The sequence below is a fragment of the Tripterygium wilfordii genome, chromosome 20 (genome assembly GCF_013401445.1).
Source record: "Tripterygium wilfordii isolate XIE 37 chromosome 20, ASM1340144v1, whole genome shotgun sequence".
Classification (NCBI taxonomy): Eukaryota; Viridiplantae; Streptophyta; class Magnoliopsida; order Celastrales; family Celastraceae; genus Tripterygium; species Tripterygium wilfordii.
In genome coordinates, this window is record NC_052251.1 from 441703 (window position 1) to 463856 (window position 22154).

At 37.0% G+C, this 22154-nt stretch overlaps 3 protein-coding genes across 4 annotated transcripts; 2 read left to right on the plus strand and 1 right to left on the minus strand.

The window, feature by feature from the left end:
• The first annotated feature begins 1077 nt into the window (after window positions 1-1077).
• On the plus strand, window positions 1078-6448 carry LOC119987458 (AP-2 complex subunit mu). Of its 2 annotated transcripts, none has more exons than XM_038832382.1 (13): window positions 1078-1391; window positions 1884-2072; window positions 2233-2323; window positions 2865-2959; window positions 3155-3244; window positions 3322-3370; window positions 3453-3591; window positions 4111-4227; window positions 4668-4758; window positions 4886-5028; window positions 5406-5520; window positions 5856-5900; window positions 5977-6448. In XM_038832382.1, exons 2-13 carry the CDS (start codon window positions 1902-1904, stop codon window positions 6055-6057), a joined length of 1227 nt encoding a protein of 408 aa, XP_038688310.1. In that variant the 5' UTR covers window positions 1078-1391; window positions 1884-1901; the 3' UTR covers window positions 6058-6448. The 2 variants fall into 2 exon arrangements, with proteins under 2 accessions (XP_038688310.1, XP_038688309.1); XM_038832381.1 differs by having other exon boundaries at window positions 1080-1391; window positions 1895-2072.
• Window positions 6449-7109: 661 nt separating this feature from the next.
• LOC119986452 (AT-hook motif nuclear-localized protein 8-like) lies at window positions 7110-12170 on the plus strand. The gene is made up of 5 exons (XM_038831009.1): window positions 7110-7792; window positions 7885-7937; window positions 9849-9980; window positions 10998-11159; window positions 11371-12170. Exons 1-5 carry the CDS (start codon window positions 7312-7314, stop codon window positions 11638-11640), a joined length of 1098 nt encoding a protein of 365 aa, XP_038686937.1. The 5' UTR covers window positions 7110-7311; the 3' UTR covers window positions 11641-12170.
• Window positions 12171-17981: 5811 nt separating this feature from the next.
• LOC119986716 (AT-hook motif nuclear-localized protein 23-like) lies at window positions 17982-19326 on the minus strand. Its single transcript, XM_038831388.1, has one exon. It carries the CDS (start codon window positions 19043-19045, stop codon window positions 18221-18223), a length of 825 nt encoding a protein of 274 aa, XP_038687316.1. The 5' UTR covers window positions 19046-19326; the 3' UTR covers window positions 17982-18220.
• Window positions 19327-22154: the final 2828 nt, after the last annotated feature.

Here is a 22154-nt window from a genome sequence, read left to right on the forward strand (position 1 = left end):
TGCTTCTTTGCTACCTACTTCCACAAATTGATTTCTTGTGAGGTCGGCTATAAAGTGTGTGAGACATATATTGAAACTTTTTATTTTAATTGGAGAAGAATTTTCACATGCATATCAATTATACGCACCAACTTTACGTATTTGCTTTTCAATCATAGATGTAGTGAGTCCCACATCAAATGTGTAGTCCCCACTTTTGTTGTGCTTTATTTACAACCATTGGATTTCAAGTGCATAAAGTTAGTGTGCATGTGATAATTCTTCTTTAATTATATGTTTCCGAAGAGGACGGAGATATATTATTTGACTTTAATGATACCTAAATCACTCTCCACTAGAATTTTGACACTTGGCACAAGAAACCGAACTAACATATCAACCAAGGAGCTGCACGGACTCACTTCGATCCCCCGGCCAAGGCAGAGTCAAGGAGTTCAATTTGAAGAAGGCACCTGAGGAGCCCACACATGAGGCACGATAACCGAGCATCTTGATTAGGTCGAGATGCCCCTTCGATAGAGATTGAGTATATTACCTCAAAAATCCCTGGTGACCAAACACCAAAGGAAACTAAGAGTCTTGAAGGAGACCAACTCCATTTAGAAAACGAATCAGGATGGGATTCATCCTCTCATAAATTCCCATAAGAATCAGGAAAGAAAATATCTACCCCTACCAAAGTTTGCTCAAACTTATATAAGGGGGACCTCTATCTAGAACCCTGCACTCTGAATAGTTACTTGAGAAAGAGAGAGCGCTCCAAGAACTAAGCAATCTCCCTTAACAATATATTGACTTCAGCGTCAGAGAGGGCTTGGACACCTCTCTGAGAATACGAACTAGAAATGATCATTGTTGGGCCCAATGAAAGTGCAACTTTCTAAAGTTATATTAAGCCCGTGGACTCGTTCTGGGCCTCTGTGGTCGAGAAAGTTACTAAATCTAAGTTTTGGGTCGAGTTTAAGACATTAGCCTTGGGCCTAGTCCAACCCGTCCTGAGATACTGGGCTCACATTTATTTTAACCCTTTTTTTTGGAAAAATAAGAAAAACAAACACGAATACAATTCAATGATCAATGCGGTGCGTATCGCTGAACGCTGACTGCAATTCCTATCTTCGAAATCTCGACATTTTCTCCATTTCTCTGTGAAGTAACAATTCCGTCTGGAGAGGCGACGCACGAGCGTCGATGATTCGGTGATAATCTGAATCAAAATCAACGCCGTCTGTTCACCTGAAAGACTCCAGATCTGGGAACACACTTGACATTTATCACCGTTGATTTGCCTGATCCGCTCGATCCGAGATGCCGGTGGCTGCTTCGGCCATCTACTTCCTAAACCTCCGGGGCGATGTCCTCATCAATCGCCTCTATCGCGACGATGTCGGGTAATCCCTCTCATCTATGATCATGTATGAGATGTTCGTGCTTTAAATTATTGACGTTGTTGTGGTGAATGGTTGTGTTTTTCTGATGTTCATTTCTTGCAAATTTTGAAGTGATGGATCATGTGCTGGTTAACATGAGCGGCTAGATTATTGCTCTTTTGACAAATCCTGGCTCACTTGGAACGATGTTTTGGCTCACTGAAATATGCCATTGAACTAGCCAAACTTGCTTCCCTGACTAGAACGAGCTGTTGAGCTATTAATGCATGACAAATCCATTGAATTATTTGTGAACCTTGATTTGCTTGATTGTTGATACCTTAATGTTTGAGGTAATGTAATTAAATTTATTGTTTGCCAACATTAGAGGTGTAGCTTTCTGTGAGATCCCAGCTGTTGTCCTTTTACAATTCTGGAAATCTTGTATAGCTTTTATATGGACGCTCTTTATATTGTTTACACACACTCACATATATATATGCTAACTTGTAGATTTCTTGTAGGGGAAATATGGTAGATGCCTTCAGGACACACATAATGCAAACAAAAGAACTTGGTACATGTCCTGTGCGGCAGATCGGAGGTTGCTCTTTCTTTTACATGAGAATCAGCAATGTCTACATTGTGATCGTTGTGAGCAGCAACGCTAATGTGGCCTGTGCGTTCAAGTTTGTTGTTGAGGTAGTCCATATCTTCTTGCTTTTTTTCATTAATTTGTTCCCAATTTGTCCATATTTCTTGTATTGGAATCATGATTTGGGAAAAATCTAGCCTGGTTGACTTTTTGTGCTGTAACTACCGTCTTGTAGTGGCTAATTCTTCACTATCATTCTGTTTGCAGGCTGTTGCACTCTTCAAGTCTTATTTTGGTGGGGCTTTTGATGAAGATGCTATCCGAAACAATTTTGTGCTGATATATGAGCTACTTGACGGTATGCAATTTCGAAGATATTGTAATTTAAATTCTGTTGACTAAGTTGTGTCTTTGATGTTTTGCTTTAACTCCAGTGAGTATGCTTTGATCTCATTTTTTTTTCTTTTCTTTTTGATCACAAAGTATGTTCTAATATTTAAAATCTAACTACTCTTAACTTGTAGAAATTTATAAGGTATATTGTATACGTAGTCTGGTGATTGTTGGAACTTCCGTTTATCATAGAATCACAAGGCAAATATGAAAAAACTTTATGTTTCGCAATATTTGTATGTCACTTTAAACGACCTCCACTAGTATTTTGGTGGGTTTCTATCCTATTTCAATTGTTAATTGTGAGTTGATTTGAAATAAGTGGTAAAGTTCTTGCACAATATGCCAAGAAGTTTTGAAGAATTCGAGTATGTCAAAGGGGAAAAGTTGCTTGATTAGAATTTTATTTCTTCCAACCTCATAAATCATTGGCCAACGAAGTTTTTGATAATCCAAATGGAGATCAAGTAAAGGATGAGCGATTGACATGAACCTTAATATTGCAGAAATCATGGACTTTGGCTACCCTCAGAATCTTTCTCCCGAAATTTTGAAACTTTACATCACTCAGGAAGGAGTGCGCTCACCCTTTTCATCCAAGGTTAGATTTTTATTTAATGTGAAATTGGTATTATTAGAAGTTCAGGCTGCTTCTTCGGTCCCTTGCTATTGATATTTTACCTCTTTTGCACAATTGAAATTCTATAACCTGTAAAAGTTGCAGGATTGGCTAATTCTTCTTTTTTTTTTTTGAATGGTTGTTAACCTTTTTTCCTTGTAAAAAACCCTCCAATAGCCTTCAGATAGACCTGTCCCTAATGCAACTTTACAAGTCACTGGGGCTGTTGGTTGGCGCAGAGAGGGCTTGGTTTATAAAAAGAATGAGGTAATTCAATTTTCCCTGCCTCTGTTTTAAATTGAAGATTGTAATATCTGCTGCATTATGATATTGGTTCAATACAGGTCTTCTTGGATATTGTGGAGAGTGTTAATCTCCTCATGTCTTCAAAAGGTGAGAATTGGGGTTGTATTTGTTACTGGTCTTTTCCTTTGGCCTTGTGGATTATCATTGGCAAACTAATTCATGTTTGCAGGTAGTGTTCTGCGATGTGATGTAACAGGAAAGCTACTTATGAAGTGCTTTCTCTCTGGAATGCCTGATCTGAAGTTGGGTTTAAATGATAAAATTGGGCTTGAGAAAGAGTCACAGCTTAAAGCGCGTCCTACTAAAAGGTAGGTTCTCGTGGCACTTGTCCCATCATTTACCATTTTGCTCTTGGATATCCATTAAAAAATATTATGAAATCATGGCCTCCAAGATAGAGTAGAGAAAATTCGATTGTGAGATACTAAAAAGTGAAGACAATGGCTAACAAAGACTTGGATAGAAGTGATAAGGATTAAGGAATGTCTAGAATATTAGAATGTATTTTGAACTCTAAATAGGGTGCTGAATATTTTTCGCTACTAATTCTATTTTTTGTAGCTAGAGAAAAGAAATTATTTCTACCTTCTCTGGTGTTGATTCTTTTTGTCCTAATCTTTTGTCATAAAGATGCATCTTCTTTCTCCCCTTCTACTCTTTTTTTGGGAGGACTTTTTTGTTTGCTATTAGTGTGGAACTTTTCCAATAAAAAAAAAAAAAAAACTTGATCATGGAAAGTGTATGAATATTGGGAATTTGGAATCACAACAGAAGATGGTATTTTATATTTGCTTTGGTATGTTGATCTTCAACTTTTTTGTTTGCAGTGGTAAAACTATCGAGCTTGATGACGTTACTTTCCATCAATGTGTAAATTTGACGAGGTTCAACTCTGAGAAGACTGTCAGCTTTGTTCCACCAGATGGTGAATTTGAATTAATGAAGTATGCCCCAGAATTTTTTATTTTAATTAATCCTGTTGTAAAGCAGTAAAGAAGCAAGCAATAATACTAATTATTTTGTTATAAACTTTGTTTGCATATTTTGTGCACTAAGAAATGCACCCCGGTTGTGTGTGACATTAATTTTGCAATAATCTTGGAAAAAGTAAGAAAATTTAATCTTTATTGTTTGTTCTTATAGAAATTCGATGATAAGATTCCCATTATTTTCAAGTAGCCTGTGATTGGCTAACTATAAAGCTTATGGATAGACAAGTTCTCTATTGAGTGTGGGAGTGGCATCACTTTGATTGCTTTATTATGTTTTCCGGTAGATCTTAAGATGTACTTGATATTGTTCTCTACTCACTTTCCGATGGCATTTCTTCTCTTATTTTATTTCATTCTTTGGACATTGTCAATTATATTCCCATTTTACGTAGGTATCGTATCACTGAGGGGGTCAACCTTCCATTTCGTGTGTTGCCAACAATCAAGGAACTTGGTCGAACACGCATGGAAGTAAATGTTAAGGTTTGTGATATCAGTCCGTCAATGTACTTTTTACTGATTTGATGCCATTTCAAGGTTTTTCTTTGTGATAGGGGTTTTTTTTTTCCATGCTTGCGCTCATCTTTATGGTTCTAATGCTGTTTTACAGGTAAAGAGTGTTTTTGGGGCAAAGATGTTTGCGCTTGGAGTTGTCATCAAGATTCCTGTACCAAAACAAACAGCCAAAACAAATTTTCAAGTCACATCAGGCCGAGCAAAGTACAATGCTTCTATTGATTGCTTGGTTTGGAAGTGAGTACTCAAGCTCTTCTTAGGTTTTGAGTTGTTTGAGCTCTAAATCCTTCTTTACTAGATTTGCAATGTTGTCCATACTCAAATGTAGTTGTCACAGTTAGATGGGCCATACTTTTTATTCGGATGTTGATGTCTGGAAGGCAATCAAGCATGTTTTCAATTTTTATATGATAAATTTTGTCATGCCTCTTATTACATTGAATGTGATAAATATTACACGCTATAAATGAAATGGCTGTTGCAACTTGCAACTTAAAGACAAGGTGAACCATGGCTTTATTCTTACAATCAGTTCTATGTATTTGTGTTCCATCTAAGAAAGGAAAGAATGCAATCCCAATCCCATTGATATCATGTTTTTGGCAAATTTATAGGATACGGAAATTTCCTGGACAAACTGAACCTACCTTGAGTGCAGAAGTTGAGTTGATCTCCACTATGGCAGAAAAGAAGTCCTGGACAAGGCCGCCTATTCAGATGGAGTTCCAGGTGCCAATATATTTTTTCACAGCGAATCAAATTAGTTACTGTGTTCATGAAATGTGCATGTTTTGTTTTATTATTCTTGACTGCATGTGTTGCTACTTGCTATCTCTTGTTAAGAGACCAAAAGGTGAAATACACTACATTTCTTTGTTCTCTCATAATACTGCTTATTTTCCATTGGGAGTAATGCTAGTAGACTGGTTCAGGATTAAGATCAAAGGGTCTGAGTTTGTTCTCTCGCAACTTCTATTACCAAAGTCTTTTGCCACTTGTGTACTTCCTTATTTATCTTTGAACTTCAGGAGGTTTAACTTCTCATAAAAACGTTGACCTTGCAGGTTCCCATGTTCACAGCTTCTGGTTTGCGAGTTCGTTTCCTGAAGGTATGTATTCTGACCTTGTTGGTATGTCACTCTGCTGTCAAAAAGTGTATCTTCAAATGTTGATGTTCTTTTGCAGGTATGGGAGAAGAGTGGATACAACACAGTTGAGTGGGTTCGTTATATTACTAAAGCAGGCTCTTATGAGATTAGGTGCTAGGAATGTTGAAATGTTGCCTTAAACTCTACTCAGAGTACTAGGCTGGTGGTGAGGGAACATTCACTAAGCTATAATAGGCGACTTGTGGAAGCATTCACTGCATAGATTTTTGTCGTCTGAAGCATAACGTGTCTGTCGCCTTCCGGCAATCTTGCTCACATAATATTTTCTTGTATTCTTGAGGCATTCAATACGATTCTAGCCTTCTAGGTTGCATTGTTTTGTAAATGAGCTCAAAATCCATTTGTTGTTATTCTGGCAGTTGTATTTGGTTGTGATGTTTGTAGTGTAAGGGAATGAGAACATAATATTTTGTTTGGAATGGACACATTTGATGGTGGCATGAAGATGTCTAAAGCAGCAAGTGCTCAGTCAAATGGACAATTGGACACATTCGGTCATTGCACTACCACCCTTTCCATATTTGGCCACCATATCGATGGTCATTAGATTTTTTCTTTTAGTTATTCGATGTATACAGACCAAATTGCTCCACACCAGGTCAGTAGCCATTCTATCTATATGACCTTGACACTTGATGGTAAAGATGCCATCAAAATTTGTTTGGGTATTCGAGGAATCACTCGGTCCAATATATCTTTTGGACAGTTTAGTGAGCATAAATTTCGAGTTGTCTGAATAATTCACGTCATGTTGATGTTAAGATTGGGTCGAAGCCTATGTACGAGAAATGGGGCTCCGAGACCTTAGAAGTTGATAGGCCCACGAAATCAAGAAAATTACTCCGTTTAATGTTATAGATATAACCAATTGAGTTATTGTTCCGTAGGTAACTAATGCAATCAAATAACAACCCACTTCATTAGTTTCTTAATCTAGTGAAAGATCATTCATTCTTATTAGAACCCATAAACCTCTTTGTGAGGTATTAAAAGCCTTGACAATGGAATGTTTGGCCATTAGATCAAGACTTCCATTTCCCTTGTTATTTGTGTTGTTAACCTAACTTCAATGAGCCTAGACTTTTAACCCAATCACTAGCCGCCACCTACCTAAAATCCCAAAAACCCTTATGCTATCTGTTTTTATTTTACAAAAAAAAAAAAAAAAAAACCCAATTTCCCACAGCCTCTCTTTCTCTCTCTTTTTTTCAAAAGTGGGCAGAAGAAGCAAATTTAAAGGTTCCATCTCCTTCTCCAACTAGTCCAAGTCCAATTCACAGTACAAGTAGTAAAGAGTAGGTAACTCACCACACCACACGCACTCTCGCTTTCACATTCTCTGCAAACGAAAATGGACTCCACACCTCCACAGCAGCTTCCGCCGAACTTCCTTCTGGGTCCCACACCTACCTCCTCCTCACACAATCCTTTCTCCGCCGTCACTCCCACCTCCGGACCCCCTTCCTCCATGATTTACCGTTTCCCCTCTAATTCCGTGGCTCCCACCAACTCTCCCGTTCCGGTCCCGGAACCCTTTGATGGTGCACCAAACGCGGGTGCGTTTGACGGATCATCTTCTTCTTTGAGGCCTTGTGGACTCAACGTCGATCCGGCTAAGAAGAAGCGCGGGCGGCCGAGGAAGTATGCCCCCGACAACAACATTGCTCTTGGACTCACACCTACGCCTACCTCCGTTGCTTCGGCTTCATCTGCTTTGGTGGTCCATGGCGATTCTGGGGGTAACGGTGGTGGTACGCCGCCTTCTGAGCCTACTTTGAAGCGTCAACGTGGAAGGCCTCCTGGGTCTGGAAAGAAGCAGCTGGATGCGTTGGGTATGGTATTTGAATCTTGGTTGATTATTGGACGACATGCTTCAATTATTTTGCGATTGATTTTCTTTTTGTTTTGTTAACTTTGAGTACAGGAGCCGGAGGAGTGGGTTTTACACCGCATGTTATAATGGTGAAAGCTGGTGAGGTGGGTGACTTTCGTTCTTTCTTTCTTTTTGTTTCTTTGGTATAAAATACATTCAGTCTGCATAATTATAATTCGTTTCCCAGAAATAAATTATTGGTTTGACCATCTGTTCAAATAAATTAGATTAAATAATTTCAATTTTAAAAAATTTGTCCCTTTCATTAGCATTTGGCATACTGCCACTACACTGCCTTTCTTCAAACTTATTACTGGACAAATATGGGATATCATTGAGCTTATGGAGGTGTTAGATGCTACCAAAAGGATCAGGAATTTTTAAATACCATAAATGATTGATTTGCCTTTATGACACAACCATTCTGATTCTTATAGAATAAGGATATAAATTGCACCATCAGTTGAGAATATAGTACGACAACTTGTGGTTTATCTTGCGTTCTTAGTTCTTACGAGATTATAGTTTGAACTGCGTAATCAGGAAGTTTGTATTGGAAGACTCTTGATATATTTAATGATATTATTCTGCTATTTCCTGAGAAACTTCAGTTTTAGTTCTCTAAACTTGTGCGATTGATTCCAAAAAAGATGTCTACATAATTTTTCAGTGTTTTTTTTGTTTGCATAGAGATACTTGATCTGTTAGCATGTGTGAAAATCCCAAAGCTGTTACATTTTAGATTTGCCACATAGGGAATTATAAGTTCAAAATGGTGGAAAGTATGCTGGTACCACAAGCAAAGGAGTGAGGATATCAGTTGCTCTTTTATATGTGAAGAAGAAATAGTAATGAAAAAAGGACATCCATAAATGAGGAGTTTTAGAGGCTCTGTGAAGGTAGCACCTTGTTTTGTTCTCAATGTAGATATCATTTGAAACTCTTAGATGAATAAAATTAATTAGAATTTCCAAATAAAGAATTTTTCGTGTCATTGCCGGATATAGATGACTTTGATATTTGCCTCCGCTTTCAATAGTTCGTGCACCCTGAAAGGTAAACAATGCATGTTTAAGGAACTAATGCATAGCGTTTCGGTCAGAGTTGTTATCCTTACACAAAGGCCCGCTAAATACAATATGTAACTCAATTTTTTAGGTCGAATTTAATATGAATAATTTTTTACTGGAAAAAAGAAAAGAAAATTCCTTGAGTTTTTTATTGGGCTGGGCTTGTCTGAAAGGGTTATTGTTGAGACATTAATTTTCATGTATAGAATGCCTTTTTTTACTATCTGTCCTTGTTTTATTGGTTGGGAAAAGAATGTTAAATCATTTGACAAATTTAATTCATATGGTCTTGCAAGCTTTAAATTCTGAATAGAATTTCTTTTTTCAAACAGCATTCTGACTGAGCCTATGTTGGTATATATTTCACTCATTGGGGCTAAAATTTCATTTGCAAGTTCTTCTGTGTTTTCTTCAATGGTGTGAATTGTTTATGATGAATCTTGAAATTGACTCTGTCACTTACCAAGGATGCAAACTTATAATTTCTTAGCTTATGTGGTTTTATCTCTTCTCTTTTTGGGCACTAGCCCTTAAACACTTGGTATAGTTTACTCATCAGGGCTGATTTTTTTTGCAAGTTCTTTTATGTTTTCTTAAATGGTGCAAATCGTTTATGATTAATCTTGAAATTGTACTGACAGAGGATGCAAAGTTATTATAATTTCTTAGCTTATGTAGTTTTATCTCCTTTTTTTGCACAAGCCATCATCAGCTTCAGGTCTAATATATGTCATTTCTTTCAGCACAAACACTTTCCTGTCAATGTTTTTACGATTCATTATAAAATTTTGTTATGGGAAATAGTTTCTAAATCCAGTGATTTGCATAAGTACTGTTGTTATGTTGTCAGTGATTGGCTAATTTTTACACATTTTATGGTACACAAGAATTTTTGGCTTTACAAAGGCCTATTCTGAAATAGAAAATGTTGCTTCTTGTTTGCAGGACATAGCATCTAAAATTTTGGCCTTTTCACAGCAAGGACCGCGAACAGTTTGCATTCTGTCCGCAAATGGTGCCATATGTAATGTTACCCTCCGCCATCCAGCGAATGCTGGGGGTACAGTGACATTTGAGGTGTGTTTTGATATCTTCTAAGATCCGTATGAGACAGCAGGCCCTCATCTCTAGGTTCAAGTGTCATAATATTGCTATGTCGTTTAGATAAGATTGCTTTCAGAATGTCATGAATGCTGAATCGTTGAATTATTGGTTACCCCTTGGAGGCAATATTTCTTAATTTTGATTCCTTTAATTGGAGTAGGATCTTTGATCCTTCATAGTAGATCAAGTGTAGGTATTTCTATCTGGCAAAAGAAATACTAACGAGAATTTGTTCTGTTTTGGTGCATAATTTTAATCGCAATAGAGCTGTCATTACGTTAGACAATTTTAGTTTTATTTGAATCTATGATGTGCAATTTTTCCTTCTTGACAATATATTTATTTTATCTGCTACAGAATTAAGTAAATATACCTTTAGGGGTGAGCTTGCAAACTGACGCACTCAGTCATGCATGCTGAGGAGCTCATTAGGCTTGAGAATGTGTTTATTTTATTGCCCTCGATTGATGATCTGATTCAAATGTTAAGTGATACTTCCCCATTTACTAACAACTATTGTCAATATTAATTTTCCAGTAGCTTAGACTGATATGTACTCAAAATGAGTACATTTTTCTTTTCCATCTACGTATTTGTTTGACGGGCATATATTACTCTTTTGCAGTGGTGATATTGCAGGGAATTTTTTTTTTTTTTTTGATGAATAATATTGATTTTAATCTTAGTTATTTTTCGCTTGTGGGAGGATTTGAACCTTCAACCTATTCTAAATCCTAACGAGTGGCAACTACCAGGGCAAGAGCTCCTTGTAGATGTCTGTGCCTAATGGCATTATTTATTATCTATTAATCAGAACTGAGCTTTCCCTCCCAGGAGATATGTAAATGTGTGATCAACACTTGCCCATTTAGATTTAGTGCTGAATGATTAGGGTTTTGGTATTTTGAGCCTATGTAACAATCTCTTTGGTTTAACCTACTCTTCCCCTTACACGAGATTTTGAGTCATGCTGACACTCCTCTTTTGCAGGGACGATATGAAATCATCTCTCTATCTGGTTCCTTCTTGCTTTCCGAAAGTAATGGTAGTCGCAGCAGAAATGGTGGTCTGAGTGTGTCACTTGCGGGACCTGATGGCCGTGTGTTGGGTGGTGGAGTTGCTGGTATGCTACTAGCAGCCACACCAGTGCAGGTATGGCTCTGCCACCATCTTCCACTTTATGTAGTTACTGACCTAGAATAGTTTGTGTACATTTTGCATGTACATACATAGCAATTACAGACATGCTTATAAATTGCAATGTGAATACCAAGAGTTTTCTGTGCCGTGGCTTGACAAAGATGTAGTGTAAATGTGATTTTCTATATTTTTTTCTCTTTTGACTTCTTGCCAATTCTGCCAGGTTATTGTTGGCAGCTTTATTGCAGAGGCGAAAAAATCAAAAAACATTGCAAAACCTGAGCCATCTTCAGCTCCTACACCCTATATGTTGAATTTTGGTGCAACAGCAACAGCAGCAAGCCCCGAGTCTCACGGGGCCTCAAGTGAATCCTCCGATGAGAATGGCGGTAGCACACTTAATCGGGGCCCTGGACTCTACAGTAACCCTGGTCAACCTATGCATAGTACGCAGATGTACCACCACCTATGGGCTGGCCAAATGCAACAATGAAGATGCTTCCAACTTGACAGTACAGCTTCAAGATATGACTTGTTTATTGTTCTACCACCATAGCCAGTAGATGAAAATTTTCAGAATGCTAACGGGCATTGTTGAGTATGATCAGTAGAGATGGTTTTTTTTTTTTTTTTCCCTCTCTCTCTCTCATTTTTCTTTTCTAATTAGATCAGTTTCCTTTTTTCCGTACGTTATGGAGTCTCCACTCCATGTTGAAAGCTCTTTCAAATAGCATGAGCGTTGAAAGTATTCAATTAGACTAGAGTGCTAGTTCCTTAGTTTTTTTCATCTGATTTAGTCATAATCTAGTTCCGCGTCGCTTTTCGTATCCATATGTTTGCTTTTCCCCCAACTTGTAATAGGCATTATATGTTCCACAGTGGGCTGGAACTAGAGAATGAGATTGTGAAGTAATTTCTTAAATACCGGTTTGCTTCGCAATGGTTTTTTCCTAACCGTGGCTTTCCATGTTGATGGAAGGGACTGTCTTATGTGCAGGTTCAGCACAAGCTACCTTTTGCGTCCTTTGTTTTCTCATAGTAATGAAGTGACTTGCAATTTAATAAGATTCATGGCTTCTAATCTAAGTTGTGAGAGTCAAAAGTGCAAGTGTGCAACTTCGCTTATCTACAATGATGATGTGTAAATCTTGCCTGGTTTGCTGACATATCATGATGGTCGAACTAGGCTCTTCGGGTGTTGCTGGTGTTGAAGATTGCTTCTATGCGATAGATGAGTAAACGTAAGCTAAGAGATCTCTCGAGGTGTATTCCTCAAGAAAGATGCTTTGATGTTTAAGTTAGAATGGGAGAAACTAGGATTTAATAACTCATAGCTTGGAGCTCACAAGTGTGTAGTGAAAACAGTAAATTGTGCGTCCATTATACCTGATGGAGGTGTCTTTTATAATGATTGAATAAGTCCTATTCTGTTGTGGAATGTTGTCCTTGTTTTAAGAAGCTCTAACTTTACTAGAAAACGACCCTAGTGAATTCTATTCCTTTTTTGGACTCTACATGATCTTCCTAGTTCATCTGATATAGCATTGCTGAATATTCCAAGATATATGATCCGAGGTATCTAGATATTTACTTAGGTATAGGTATGGTTAGTGAAGTACTCTTCTTCTCGGGTCTAATTGAGCCACCGAGGTAACCTTTGTGGGTAATGAGCAAGTTGAGGTTTCAAGATGTCTTATTGTGCTTGAGGTACTCCTTTGACTAAGTTCGGCGTCCTTGACTGTCATGTGTCCTTCGTTGAGTGGAGGATTGTTTTGGTATTTGAGGTACTTCTTTGACTAAGTTCGGTGTCCTTGACTGTCATGTGTCGTTCATTGAGTGGAGGATTGTTTTGGTATTATCATACATACTTAATGAACACATGCCTCTGGCTTGTTCGCTTAACTATATATGGTGCCTGTCCCTGTCTCTGAGTCTCTGCCACACTCCACTCCAACGGCTCCTTTTTTCCCTGCAATCCCCCTATTAAACTTCAAACACAAATGCATAACCTCTCTCTCTCTCTAGCAGTTAGTTGGACTATTCAACAAGCCCGCATACACAATTTGTGTATATATACACACAGTGACACTCATACATTTACCATATCGTAGCACTATTAGTCCAGTTTTTGTTCTAATGGATTGCTTGGTATTGCCAGTGTCTATATTGACAAGGAAGTGAGGGTGGGTTACGAGTCATTAAAGGAAGATGGGATGGAGGGTTTGGTGAGGGTGGTGGTGGGAAAGGAGTAGGAGAAGGGGGAGTTCTTGGTGGAGGAATTTGTGTTAAAGGAGAGCCCTTTCCGGGTGTTGATGGATGCTGTAGTGAGAAAGGAAAACAGAGGAAACAGAGTGTGATTTTTATGGATGTTGATGCGATTTTGTTTGAGCGCATGATTTGGTTGATGTACAATGATTGTTCGTCTCTGTTTCAGCTTAATTTAGAGGAGATTTTTGAATTCTATGCTCGATAAAGTGTATGTGGAGTCCATCACATGCATTTTAATTTCCGTCCATACATCTTAGCAATTGGGATCACGGTTGCTGAGACATCTAACATTGCTGTTTTTTTTATATTTGTTGTAATAACACACAAAGAATCCAATCCTTATTAGGTTGTCAATTATGGATCCTAGGACTCTGCAATTCTTCAGAATCTAGAATTCGCATCCAACGACTTGAGATGTGTGTAACATCATTTTACCAGATTCCTTCTACATCACATCACTCTCAGATTATCTCTAGACTGTTAAATACGAATTTGAGAGTCTGGCATCCGTCAAATACTCACCTTTGTCAATAGTTAATTGGGACAAATTTCTTTTGACCGAATTTTGTAATTTCTCTTGGTGCGTCTGTAGGTAAAAGAGGGAGATTTTGGCTACGTTGAGTAAAAAAAAAATGGCCATGATCTTGGGCTGGCCGACTTATTGGTCTCAAAATGGCCCAAAATTTTGGCATTTAAAGATGGGCCTGATTGTTTGGGTAAGTCCAGTCCCACTTGTTGGGCTTCGACTATGTGCAGGACGGCTTGGGTCAAGCACTCGTTACTGTATCGATCTAGAATGGGTGGTGACAAAGTTGGGCCTATAACTGAGTCTGGGCTGAGGCCCAAAGTAGTCATGGGATTGACGGATTGGAGTTGCAAAAACAAGTGGGTATCCAACAGGGCCGAGATATGTGCAAGTTGGGAATCCTGGGCCAAGCAAATATTTGGGCTTGAATACTGAATGAGATCATGAGCTAAAACACCAGGTCGGTCCCTCAAAAGACCCAACCCGGTCCGACAACTCGGACCCAGCCTGGTGTACACTAGCTAGGGTTTAGGAAGCCATGGTATTTTATGTCCTGGTTATTATTTTAATGTAATTTCCATGTATTTTATGTCCTAGTCATCTTTCAATTCATCATGATCTATTTGGGATACTGCTTTGACAAAATCTTAGCTAGCACACTTTTTTTTAACCAAGAACGAATTTATCATTTGGACATCAGATATGATCCTATACTCGAGTTTTTAGGTTGCGTACACAGAAATTTATCACCTGACAATCGGATATGTTATGACCTGACGATAGGATGAATTAGACTAAAGTCTGGCGGTACGTGATCACAAAGATATTACTCCCGGTGGGAATCGAACTTTAGGTAGGACACCTTCATGGTGATTCACAAGCTTTGGATTCGTCGATTAAATATATAAAATTGAATGCTGATCACGTTATAGATCTTACAGCTACTAATTGTAAATAATTTATTATTAAAAAAAGTCATTATCTTGGGTTAGGAATGGAGAGCAACACAAATAATTTTAATAACTATGGTCACTCATTCATCAAATCAAAACAAATAAAAAGACAAGAAGGTGATCCTTGGTGAGGGTATGTTGTCATCATCGCTGTCTACTCTTATCATGATCCTGTTTTTAGTACATAAATAAATCCTTCAAGCTAATTTGTTTACATTAGCTAGGTCATTGTTTATTAGCTGTATGTTTACATTAGCTTGCAATCAAATGTTGTAATCAAACAATAACCCCCACAATAACACCAACTAGGTTGATCAATCAAGCACCCAAACATCAAATAAGCAAGTAAATAAAGCAAAAAATAAAGGGACACGAGATTTACGTGGTTCGGCTTAAAGTCTAACTCTATGGGCGGTAGAGTTTTTTGCATTATGTTGGAGAAGAGATACAAAGGAGAAATCCACACCATACAATAAGATCAAGCTCTCTCACTCACAAAAGGTGTCATTTCTATCTCAAAGTCGGCTCTCTAGGTGTATGCAAAAGTCAGGGTAAAACCCTTATAAAATCCTATTTATATCGGCTAGGCTGAATTACATATTCCCGACAGGTGTTCGGACAGCTAGGGTAGTTGTTCAAACAGTTGCTCAATTGAAGGTCCACCCCGAAGACTCTGTCTTGATTTACAAACGAAGTGTCCGAACAGCCCTGTCCAGAAGGCACTTGGTCCCGTTCGGACTGCAGCAGCAGATTTGCACTGTAAATAGCAGAAAACGAGCCAACAAATCTAGAATTTTTGTGCGTGGGGTATGACAATTTGAGTTTAAACTCATATCGAATATACAAAAGGTAAATTTGTATGGTATCATTCTCGATTAGTAATTAAAAAAAGGGTTGTAAGCACACAAACACACGCATACACATATATATATATATATAGGCACAAATTGATATTAAAAGTAGTCCTTATTATATGTGACTTTGTCAGCTTCTCTCTTTGTTGCAATCCAGGTTATCTTGATAACTATTCCACCTTCTAAACTTGCCCTATTTTATTAATGGTGGTGGTAATATACTAATAATATATATCTTTATGTCCTAACAACCCCCTCAAGTGTCTAAAAAAACCCATTAATTTGATCTCTTTGTTCTATTTCTTTATTATCAACGTCATCATCATTATCTCCAACATTAAAAGAAGAAGAAAAATAAAACCTATAACACAAAGTGGAACAACCTAGTAAGTTCTGAGTTAGGAGAAAAAGAAACCTCGTAAGCACATAATGAATTGTTAAGAAAATATTAACAGTGGAAACATAGGGCCTTATTACTGCCTTAAATATATGTATAATCTTACTTTATATACATATAATCTTATTTTATATTTTCTCCAAGATCCCAGACAAGCTTATTTATATTTCTTTTTAACCCAGACATATTTCACTATTTTTGTCCGTAGATGCATGCAGGAAATTATTATAATTTGATGTGTGCGAGTGAGAGTAAATAATATTTTAGGTGCTTCATAATACATAGAGAGAGAGGAATTGTCTTATGAGATCCTCAAATGAGGTTTTAAAATGAGATCCTAACTTTTAGGATTCACTTTTGGGTTCAAAATATTTTTTAAAAATTTAGAAAAAATATATTTGTACGCAGATCGATCTTAAGAATCTAATCATATTTTTTTGTTCGAAACAAAAATTCAAATGCAACCTAAAAAGTGTATCAATGTTGTTTTTTTTTTTTTTTTTTATATCTAACAATCCAGAATTATCATACATTTTTCATGTTGAATTTGATTTTTATTTCGAACAAAAAAATATCATTGGATTCGTAAGATTGATCAACATATACAAATATATTTTTTTCAAAAAGTTTTGAACCATGAAAGTTAAGACCTCGTTACAAGAACTTTTACATTGAACAATCATAGTAAATATTCCAATCATCTTCTAGGGTTACCAGAATTTTAATTAGAAAGAGATCTTCAATCACCATATATAAAGAACTATTATTGTAGCTAGCTACGCATATCCTTCAAATGAAATGCAATTCTCAGAAGATAAGGACTATATATATATTGATCATGAGAATGCATTTCCATGATGTTCATGATCAGGAGTAGTTTCATTGGAAGCCAAAGGCTATTTCTTAATTTTAATGACAGCACAATAGAACCCTAAAAAAGTAAAATATAAAGGTTTTAAGTGGGGAATAAAGCTAACAAAGACTACATTCTTAACAAAATTTATCGGAAGTCCATTCTCTAAGTACGGAAAACCTAATTGATGAGATCAGGAAGATATTGTTGTCTAAAGTTGCATGTATGCAAGAAATTAAGGATAATTAAATCCCACTAATATTGAGATCACAAAAGGTGATTTCAGGAACATATATATATATATATAGTTCTTCCATATATAATCAGTACATACAGGAAGATCAAGAAAGTCCTGAACATATGATCAGATAGGGAATTAACATGAAAAAAAAAAATCATAAACAGTTTTAGTTTGATGAAGGATAACTGCCTCCATAGATCAGACCAGCTTGATCATCAGTTGGTTTTAATTTTAGAAGAACAAGCACAAAGAATCCATCATGTCTGATGGGATAAGAGTATATTATACTACAAACTTATGGATGGACAACAACTTGCCTTGGAATTTTTTATATGAATAAATTATGTTATTTTTTCAAGCCAAAAGATTCTGAGAAGATGAAAGCTAAGAAAACAAGTCCCAGTACTGTCTTGGCTCTTTCCCAAGAAAATTGGATGAGAAGAACAAGAAAAACAAAGACCTTTGCTTTGTTTGATGAATTTCAAATCTAGTAATAACACCAAAACAATGGAAGAAAACCCTGAAATCAATGTAAAAAACAACATATTCCCATGCCTCCTAATCCTACAAGATTGAAAATTCTGTCATGACATATATAAAAGTGCCCTAGCTGATCTTGTAATAATAAAATTTAACTCAACCAACGCTCAAACCAAAATTAGAAAGCTAAAATAGAAAACCCTAGAGATGATCCCATACTATATATATATCCACAAAACTTAATTCATCACTTGCACACAAGTAATCACCATCATCATCAATATTCATTTACTCTCAAACCATTGTTTCTTAAAATTAAGAAGAAGAAGAAGAAGAAGATTGTTCCACAATAAAAATACCCCCAAAAGAGGGAGAAAAACAGACACTAAATCAAACATCAACCAAAGAAGAGGAGCTAATACTAGAAAGATTACACATAAACCTTAATTAATCCATCATTCATGTTTTTGGCTAACCTTTTACAGCATCCAAATTCATAACTCAAAACGGACTCCGACCACCTGCGTTCCCTCCTCCCCATCCATCCACCGGCAACTGAACGCCCGGATTCAACGGCAAATTAAAGAACGGCAGCGCTCCTACTCCATTCCCATCTCCAAACCCACCACTATTCCCCACTCCTCCTCCACTCCCCCCACTTCCTCCACCCAATTGCTGCTCCTCCTCCTCCAACGGCAACCTCTCGTAAGCCACATTCGTGAACGACCCTGCAATCACAATCACCGGGCCCGCCGCGGTCAACTCCCCCACCACACTCCCTCCCACCACCTGCCCTTGCCCTCCCGCCAAGAATATCGTCAAACTCGTCGCCCCCGGCGGTGCAGGTGGAGGCAAGAATGACCCAGAAAGCGAAAGTATCTCGAATCTTCCATGGAGCGTAACAACCGCGCCCGCCGCTGCCGGCTGGCGGATACTCACGTTGGTTACTGTCCCGGTCCCACTCAACACGCAAATCCCACGCTGCCTTCTCCGCGCGTAGCTGGCCACGCAATCGAAAACGTCGCAACCGTTTCCCACCTCAAGAATATGAGCGCGGAGCGTGTTGGCACTCTCGCGTGTGATTATGACTGGCGGTTTCGCTTTGTTCTTGGAGCCAGGCGGGCGTCCGCGTGGACGGCGCCCCACCATGTCTCCGTGGTCGCTCGAGTTAGCGGCGGCTGCAACGAGGTCCAAGCCGCCTTCACGATGGGTGGAGAATTCATTGTTGGAGTTTTCGGGCTCGGGTTGGTGTTGGAGGCGGAGGTCGGGTATTTGGAGCTGATGATGAACGTATCTAGATGCAGTTCCTAAATCTAAACCAGCCATAACAACAATGGAAAATAAAAATTTTAATAATACAAGAAAATTTAATTTATTAAAAAAAAAAAAACCCCCACAGACACAGAAAGGACACAGAATTATTTTATGAAAAAATCTAAACAGTTTCTTTAATTAAAAACTGGGTTTTGTTTTGTTTAATTATATTTTCTTTTTGGGGACTTTGAAGAAATAATAGATTTGTTTGAAAACAAAGACTGAAGGAGATCTATTGCAGAGAAAGAGGTAAGGGAAAGGAAGAGGAAGCAAAGACAGGGAGAGAGGGAGAGAGAGATTCATTACTCTATTGCATCTGAAAGTTTAAATATTTATATATAGAGATAAAATATTGATTTTTTGAATAAAAAATAATTAATGAGTTTTTTCTTTACGCTTCCATTAAATGGAGCGTGAACCAAACGTGATTAGGGATTGGATTAATTCTTAAACTCTAAAACATTGTAGGTTTAATTAATAAAATTCTATTACATACACATTTAATTATGCTATAAACAGAAATAATACGTAAAAATAATGGATGATCGATGAATAAATAAATTCGAGCTTCTTTTGTTAATATATTTGTTCATAGTACATTTATCCACATGAACTATAAAAAAAAGATACTATTAACTATGATTATGTAAAACTAAGCAATGAAATCATTTTTAATTCATATTTGTGCTAGAATTATTAAACTTGAAAAGGAAACATTGTTTTCACACTAAAATGGTATCCTTTTTATTGGAAATTTAGAATTAGAAGTTTCACGCATCTTATACTTAAAAAATCAAAATTATATATGGATCTTGCACTTTAAATAAAGTACGGGATCAAGTGCAGGATATTGCACCTGAGAAACCCTCTATCTATATGGGTATTAAAAGAAAAGAATTATTTGATCGGAGAATAAGTTGCACGCGCCAAATGAGGGGATTGTGGTTATGACAAAAAACCCTAAGAGCAAATGAACCCTAGATTAGCTGGTAGATGTGTTCGTCATTTGGGGGTTTGGACTTTGAAACTAACCATGGTTAGACAGAAAGTTGACCAAGTTTGGTTAAGTTGATTAAGAGAGAGAAACAGTAGAGAGAGAGAGGGGATTATAATATTGTGTATAGCAAAGACGAGGAAAATGGGCAAGAGTGGGAGATGGTGGTGCGGCGGGTGGGTCCCATTCTTGTCTCCTCCTCTCACCCAGGACGGCCCTCTCTCTTCCTCTTCCAAACCCTTCTGACCGTCTCTGCCATGCCATCTTTACTTTGTTTAATTGGCCGCCTCATCGGTCATTATATGATACTATATATCATGTGATTTATTATCGGAAATTCTCAAATTTCTAACATAAGGTTTTTAATGGCATCGTTAGATATGTTCAATTTGGAAAAGAAAATACTTATTTTTTGAATAATCTATCATTCTTTTTAATAACTTTTTTTTAACCTAAAACAACATCATAGAAACTTGCCATTTGTATGATGTCGCTAGGCCTGAGTATTACAATATAAGTGAGTTAAAATCCAACGCATAATCACAAGGGTATTGCTCCAAGTGATAATCAAACTCAGGATTTTTTACGATTTTTCAAGAATTAGGTTGGTGGTAAGTTGTCAGGATAAAAACAAGGATTCCTGGATTCTTCAATTCACATGTCAAAACGAATTTCTTCGAAATCACTCCATAGACCAAAAATTTTATAATTATTTGATGCGTGTGGAACGGGGGATTCACGCATCCATTGTTTACCATGTACGACATGGTCCAATGTGACTATGGCTAAGATGAATTACTCGTTAAAAAAATAAGAAGATCATTTCAAGAAAGTCCTTACAAATTAAAATAATGTGACATAACAAACTTGGTAGTTAGTGGGTTTATATACATATAAAATGACTTGTGAACGATGAGTTTAATGAAGTTTTGGCCTTTCGTTATTCCTCTACCTTAGACAAATAAAATGAAATTCCAGCTATTCATACGTGGAGAGCCACCACAGGAAATTATTATGTTTATTAATTTCAAACATAGAGAAAACCCTTCTAGTGTCTGGGTCGTTCAATTTCTATTATTGAATTAAAGTAATTTAATGTGACCAACGATAGGTGGTTCGGTTGATAATCGATTGGGTTAAACATATGTGTGCACAAGATTCGATTCCAACCGCAAACATATTTCTTTGTGGTATTTCAAAAAAAAATAATTTAATGTGAGTTCTTAATGTTGAATACATTTATAATTACATATATTAATGCAACGAAATTAATTAATAATTAGATTAAGCATGTGACAATAAGTACCTTCATTTTTAATCTCTAAGACATAATTAATTACATATTACAAAGAAATAAAATAAAATCAATGAATACCAAGTGATGAATTGGTTTATAATTTATTAAAGTTGATTCTTTCCCTCCATACATAAACTAAATATTTTCTTCTTTTTTTCTCAATTATTCTTTCCCTCCAACCGGATTAGGATACTGTGACTCGTGAAACTCATGCTCTTTCCACTTCCAAGACATTGAAAGTAGATGGAGATTATATATATAGAGAGAGAGGGGGAAATTCTTCTATGTGAACAAACTTTGTGAACTTCAAATCCAATGATTATAATAAAACAAAACACAAATGGAGACTATAAATTTTTTGTGGAACCCATCATATCTATGGTTAAAAAATATGTTCACAAAATTGGTTCACATTTTCTGTTCATATAAGAGAATTTCTATACACACGCGTAATAATGTAGATAAGTACATGACAACATATTTGTATGATATGTCGTCAATTTGACCACAGTTTTGTGCTATATGTGACATGTCCCAAAATAGGGTCTCCAATTTGTCTTTTGTCCTTGTACAGACAGAAGAATATCCTGTACGATATCCAATAGTTGTGGGGGCTATGTACGTTTTAGTCTAGAGAGAGAGAGAGAGAGAGAGAGAGAGAGAGAGAGAGAGAGAGAGGAACAAAGTCATATCATATAAGAAATCACGAAGCCGAAGACAGAAAGAAGGATAAAATTTCTTAGATGAGGAGCTGAGTTTCCTTGACTATGACTCACCTAACACCAAACAATTGGTAAAATTTGAAATAGAAGTTACCTTGGCCATACCAA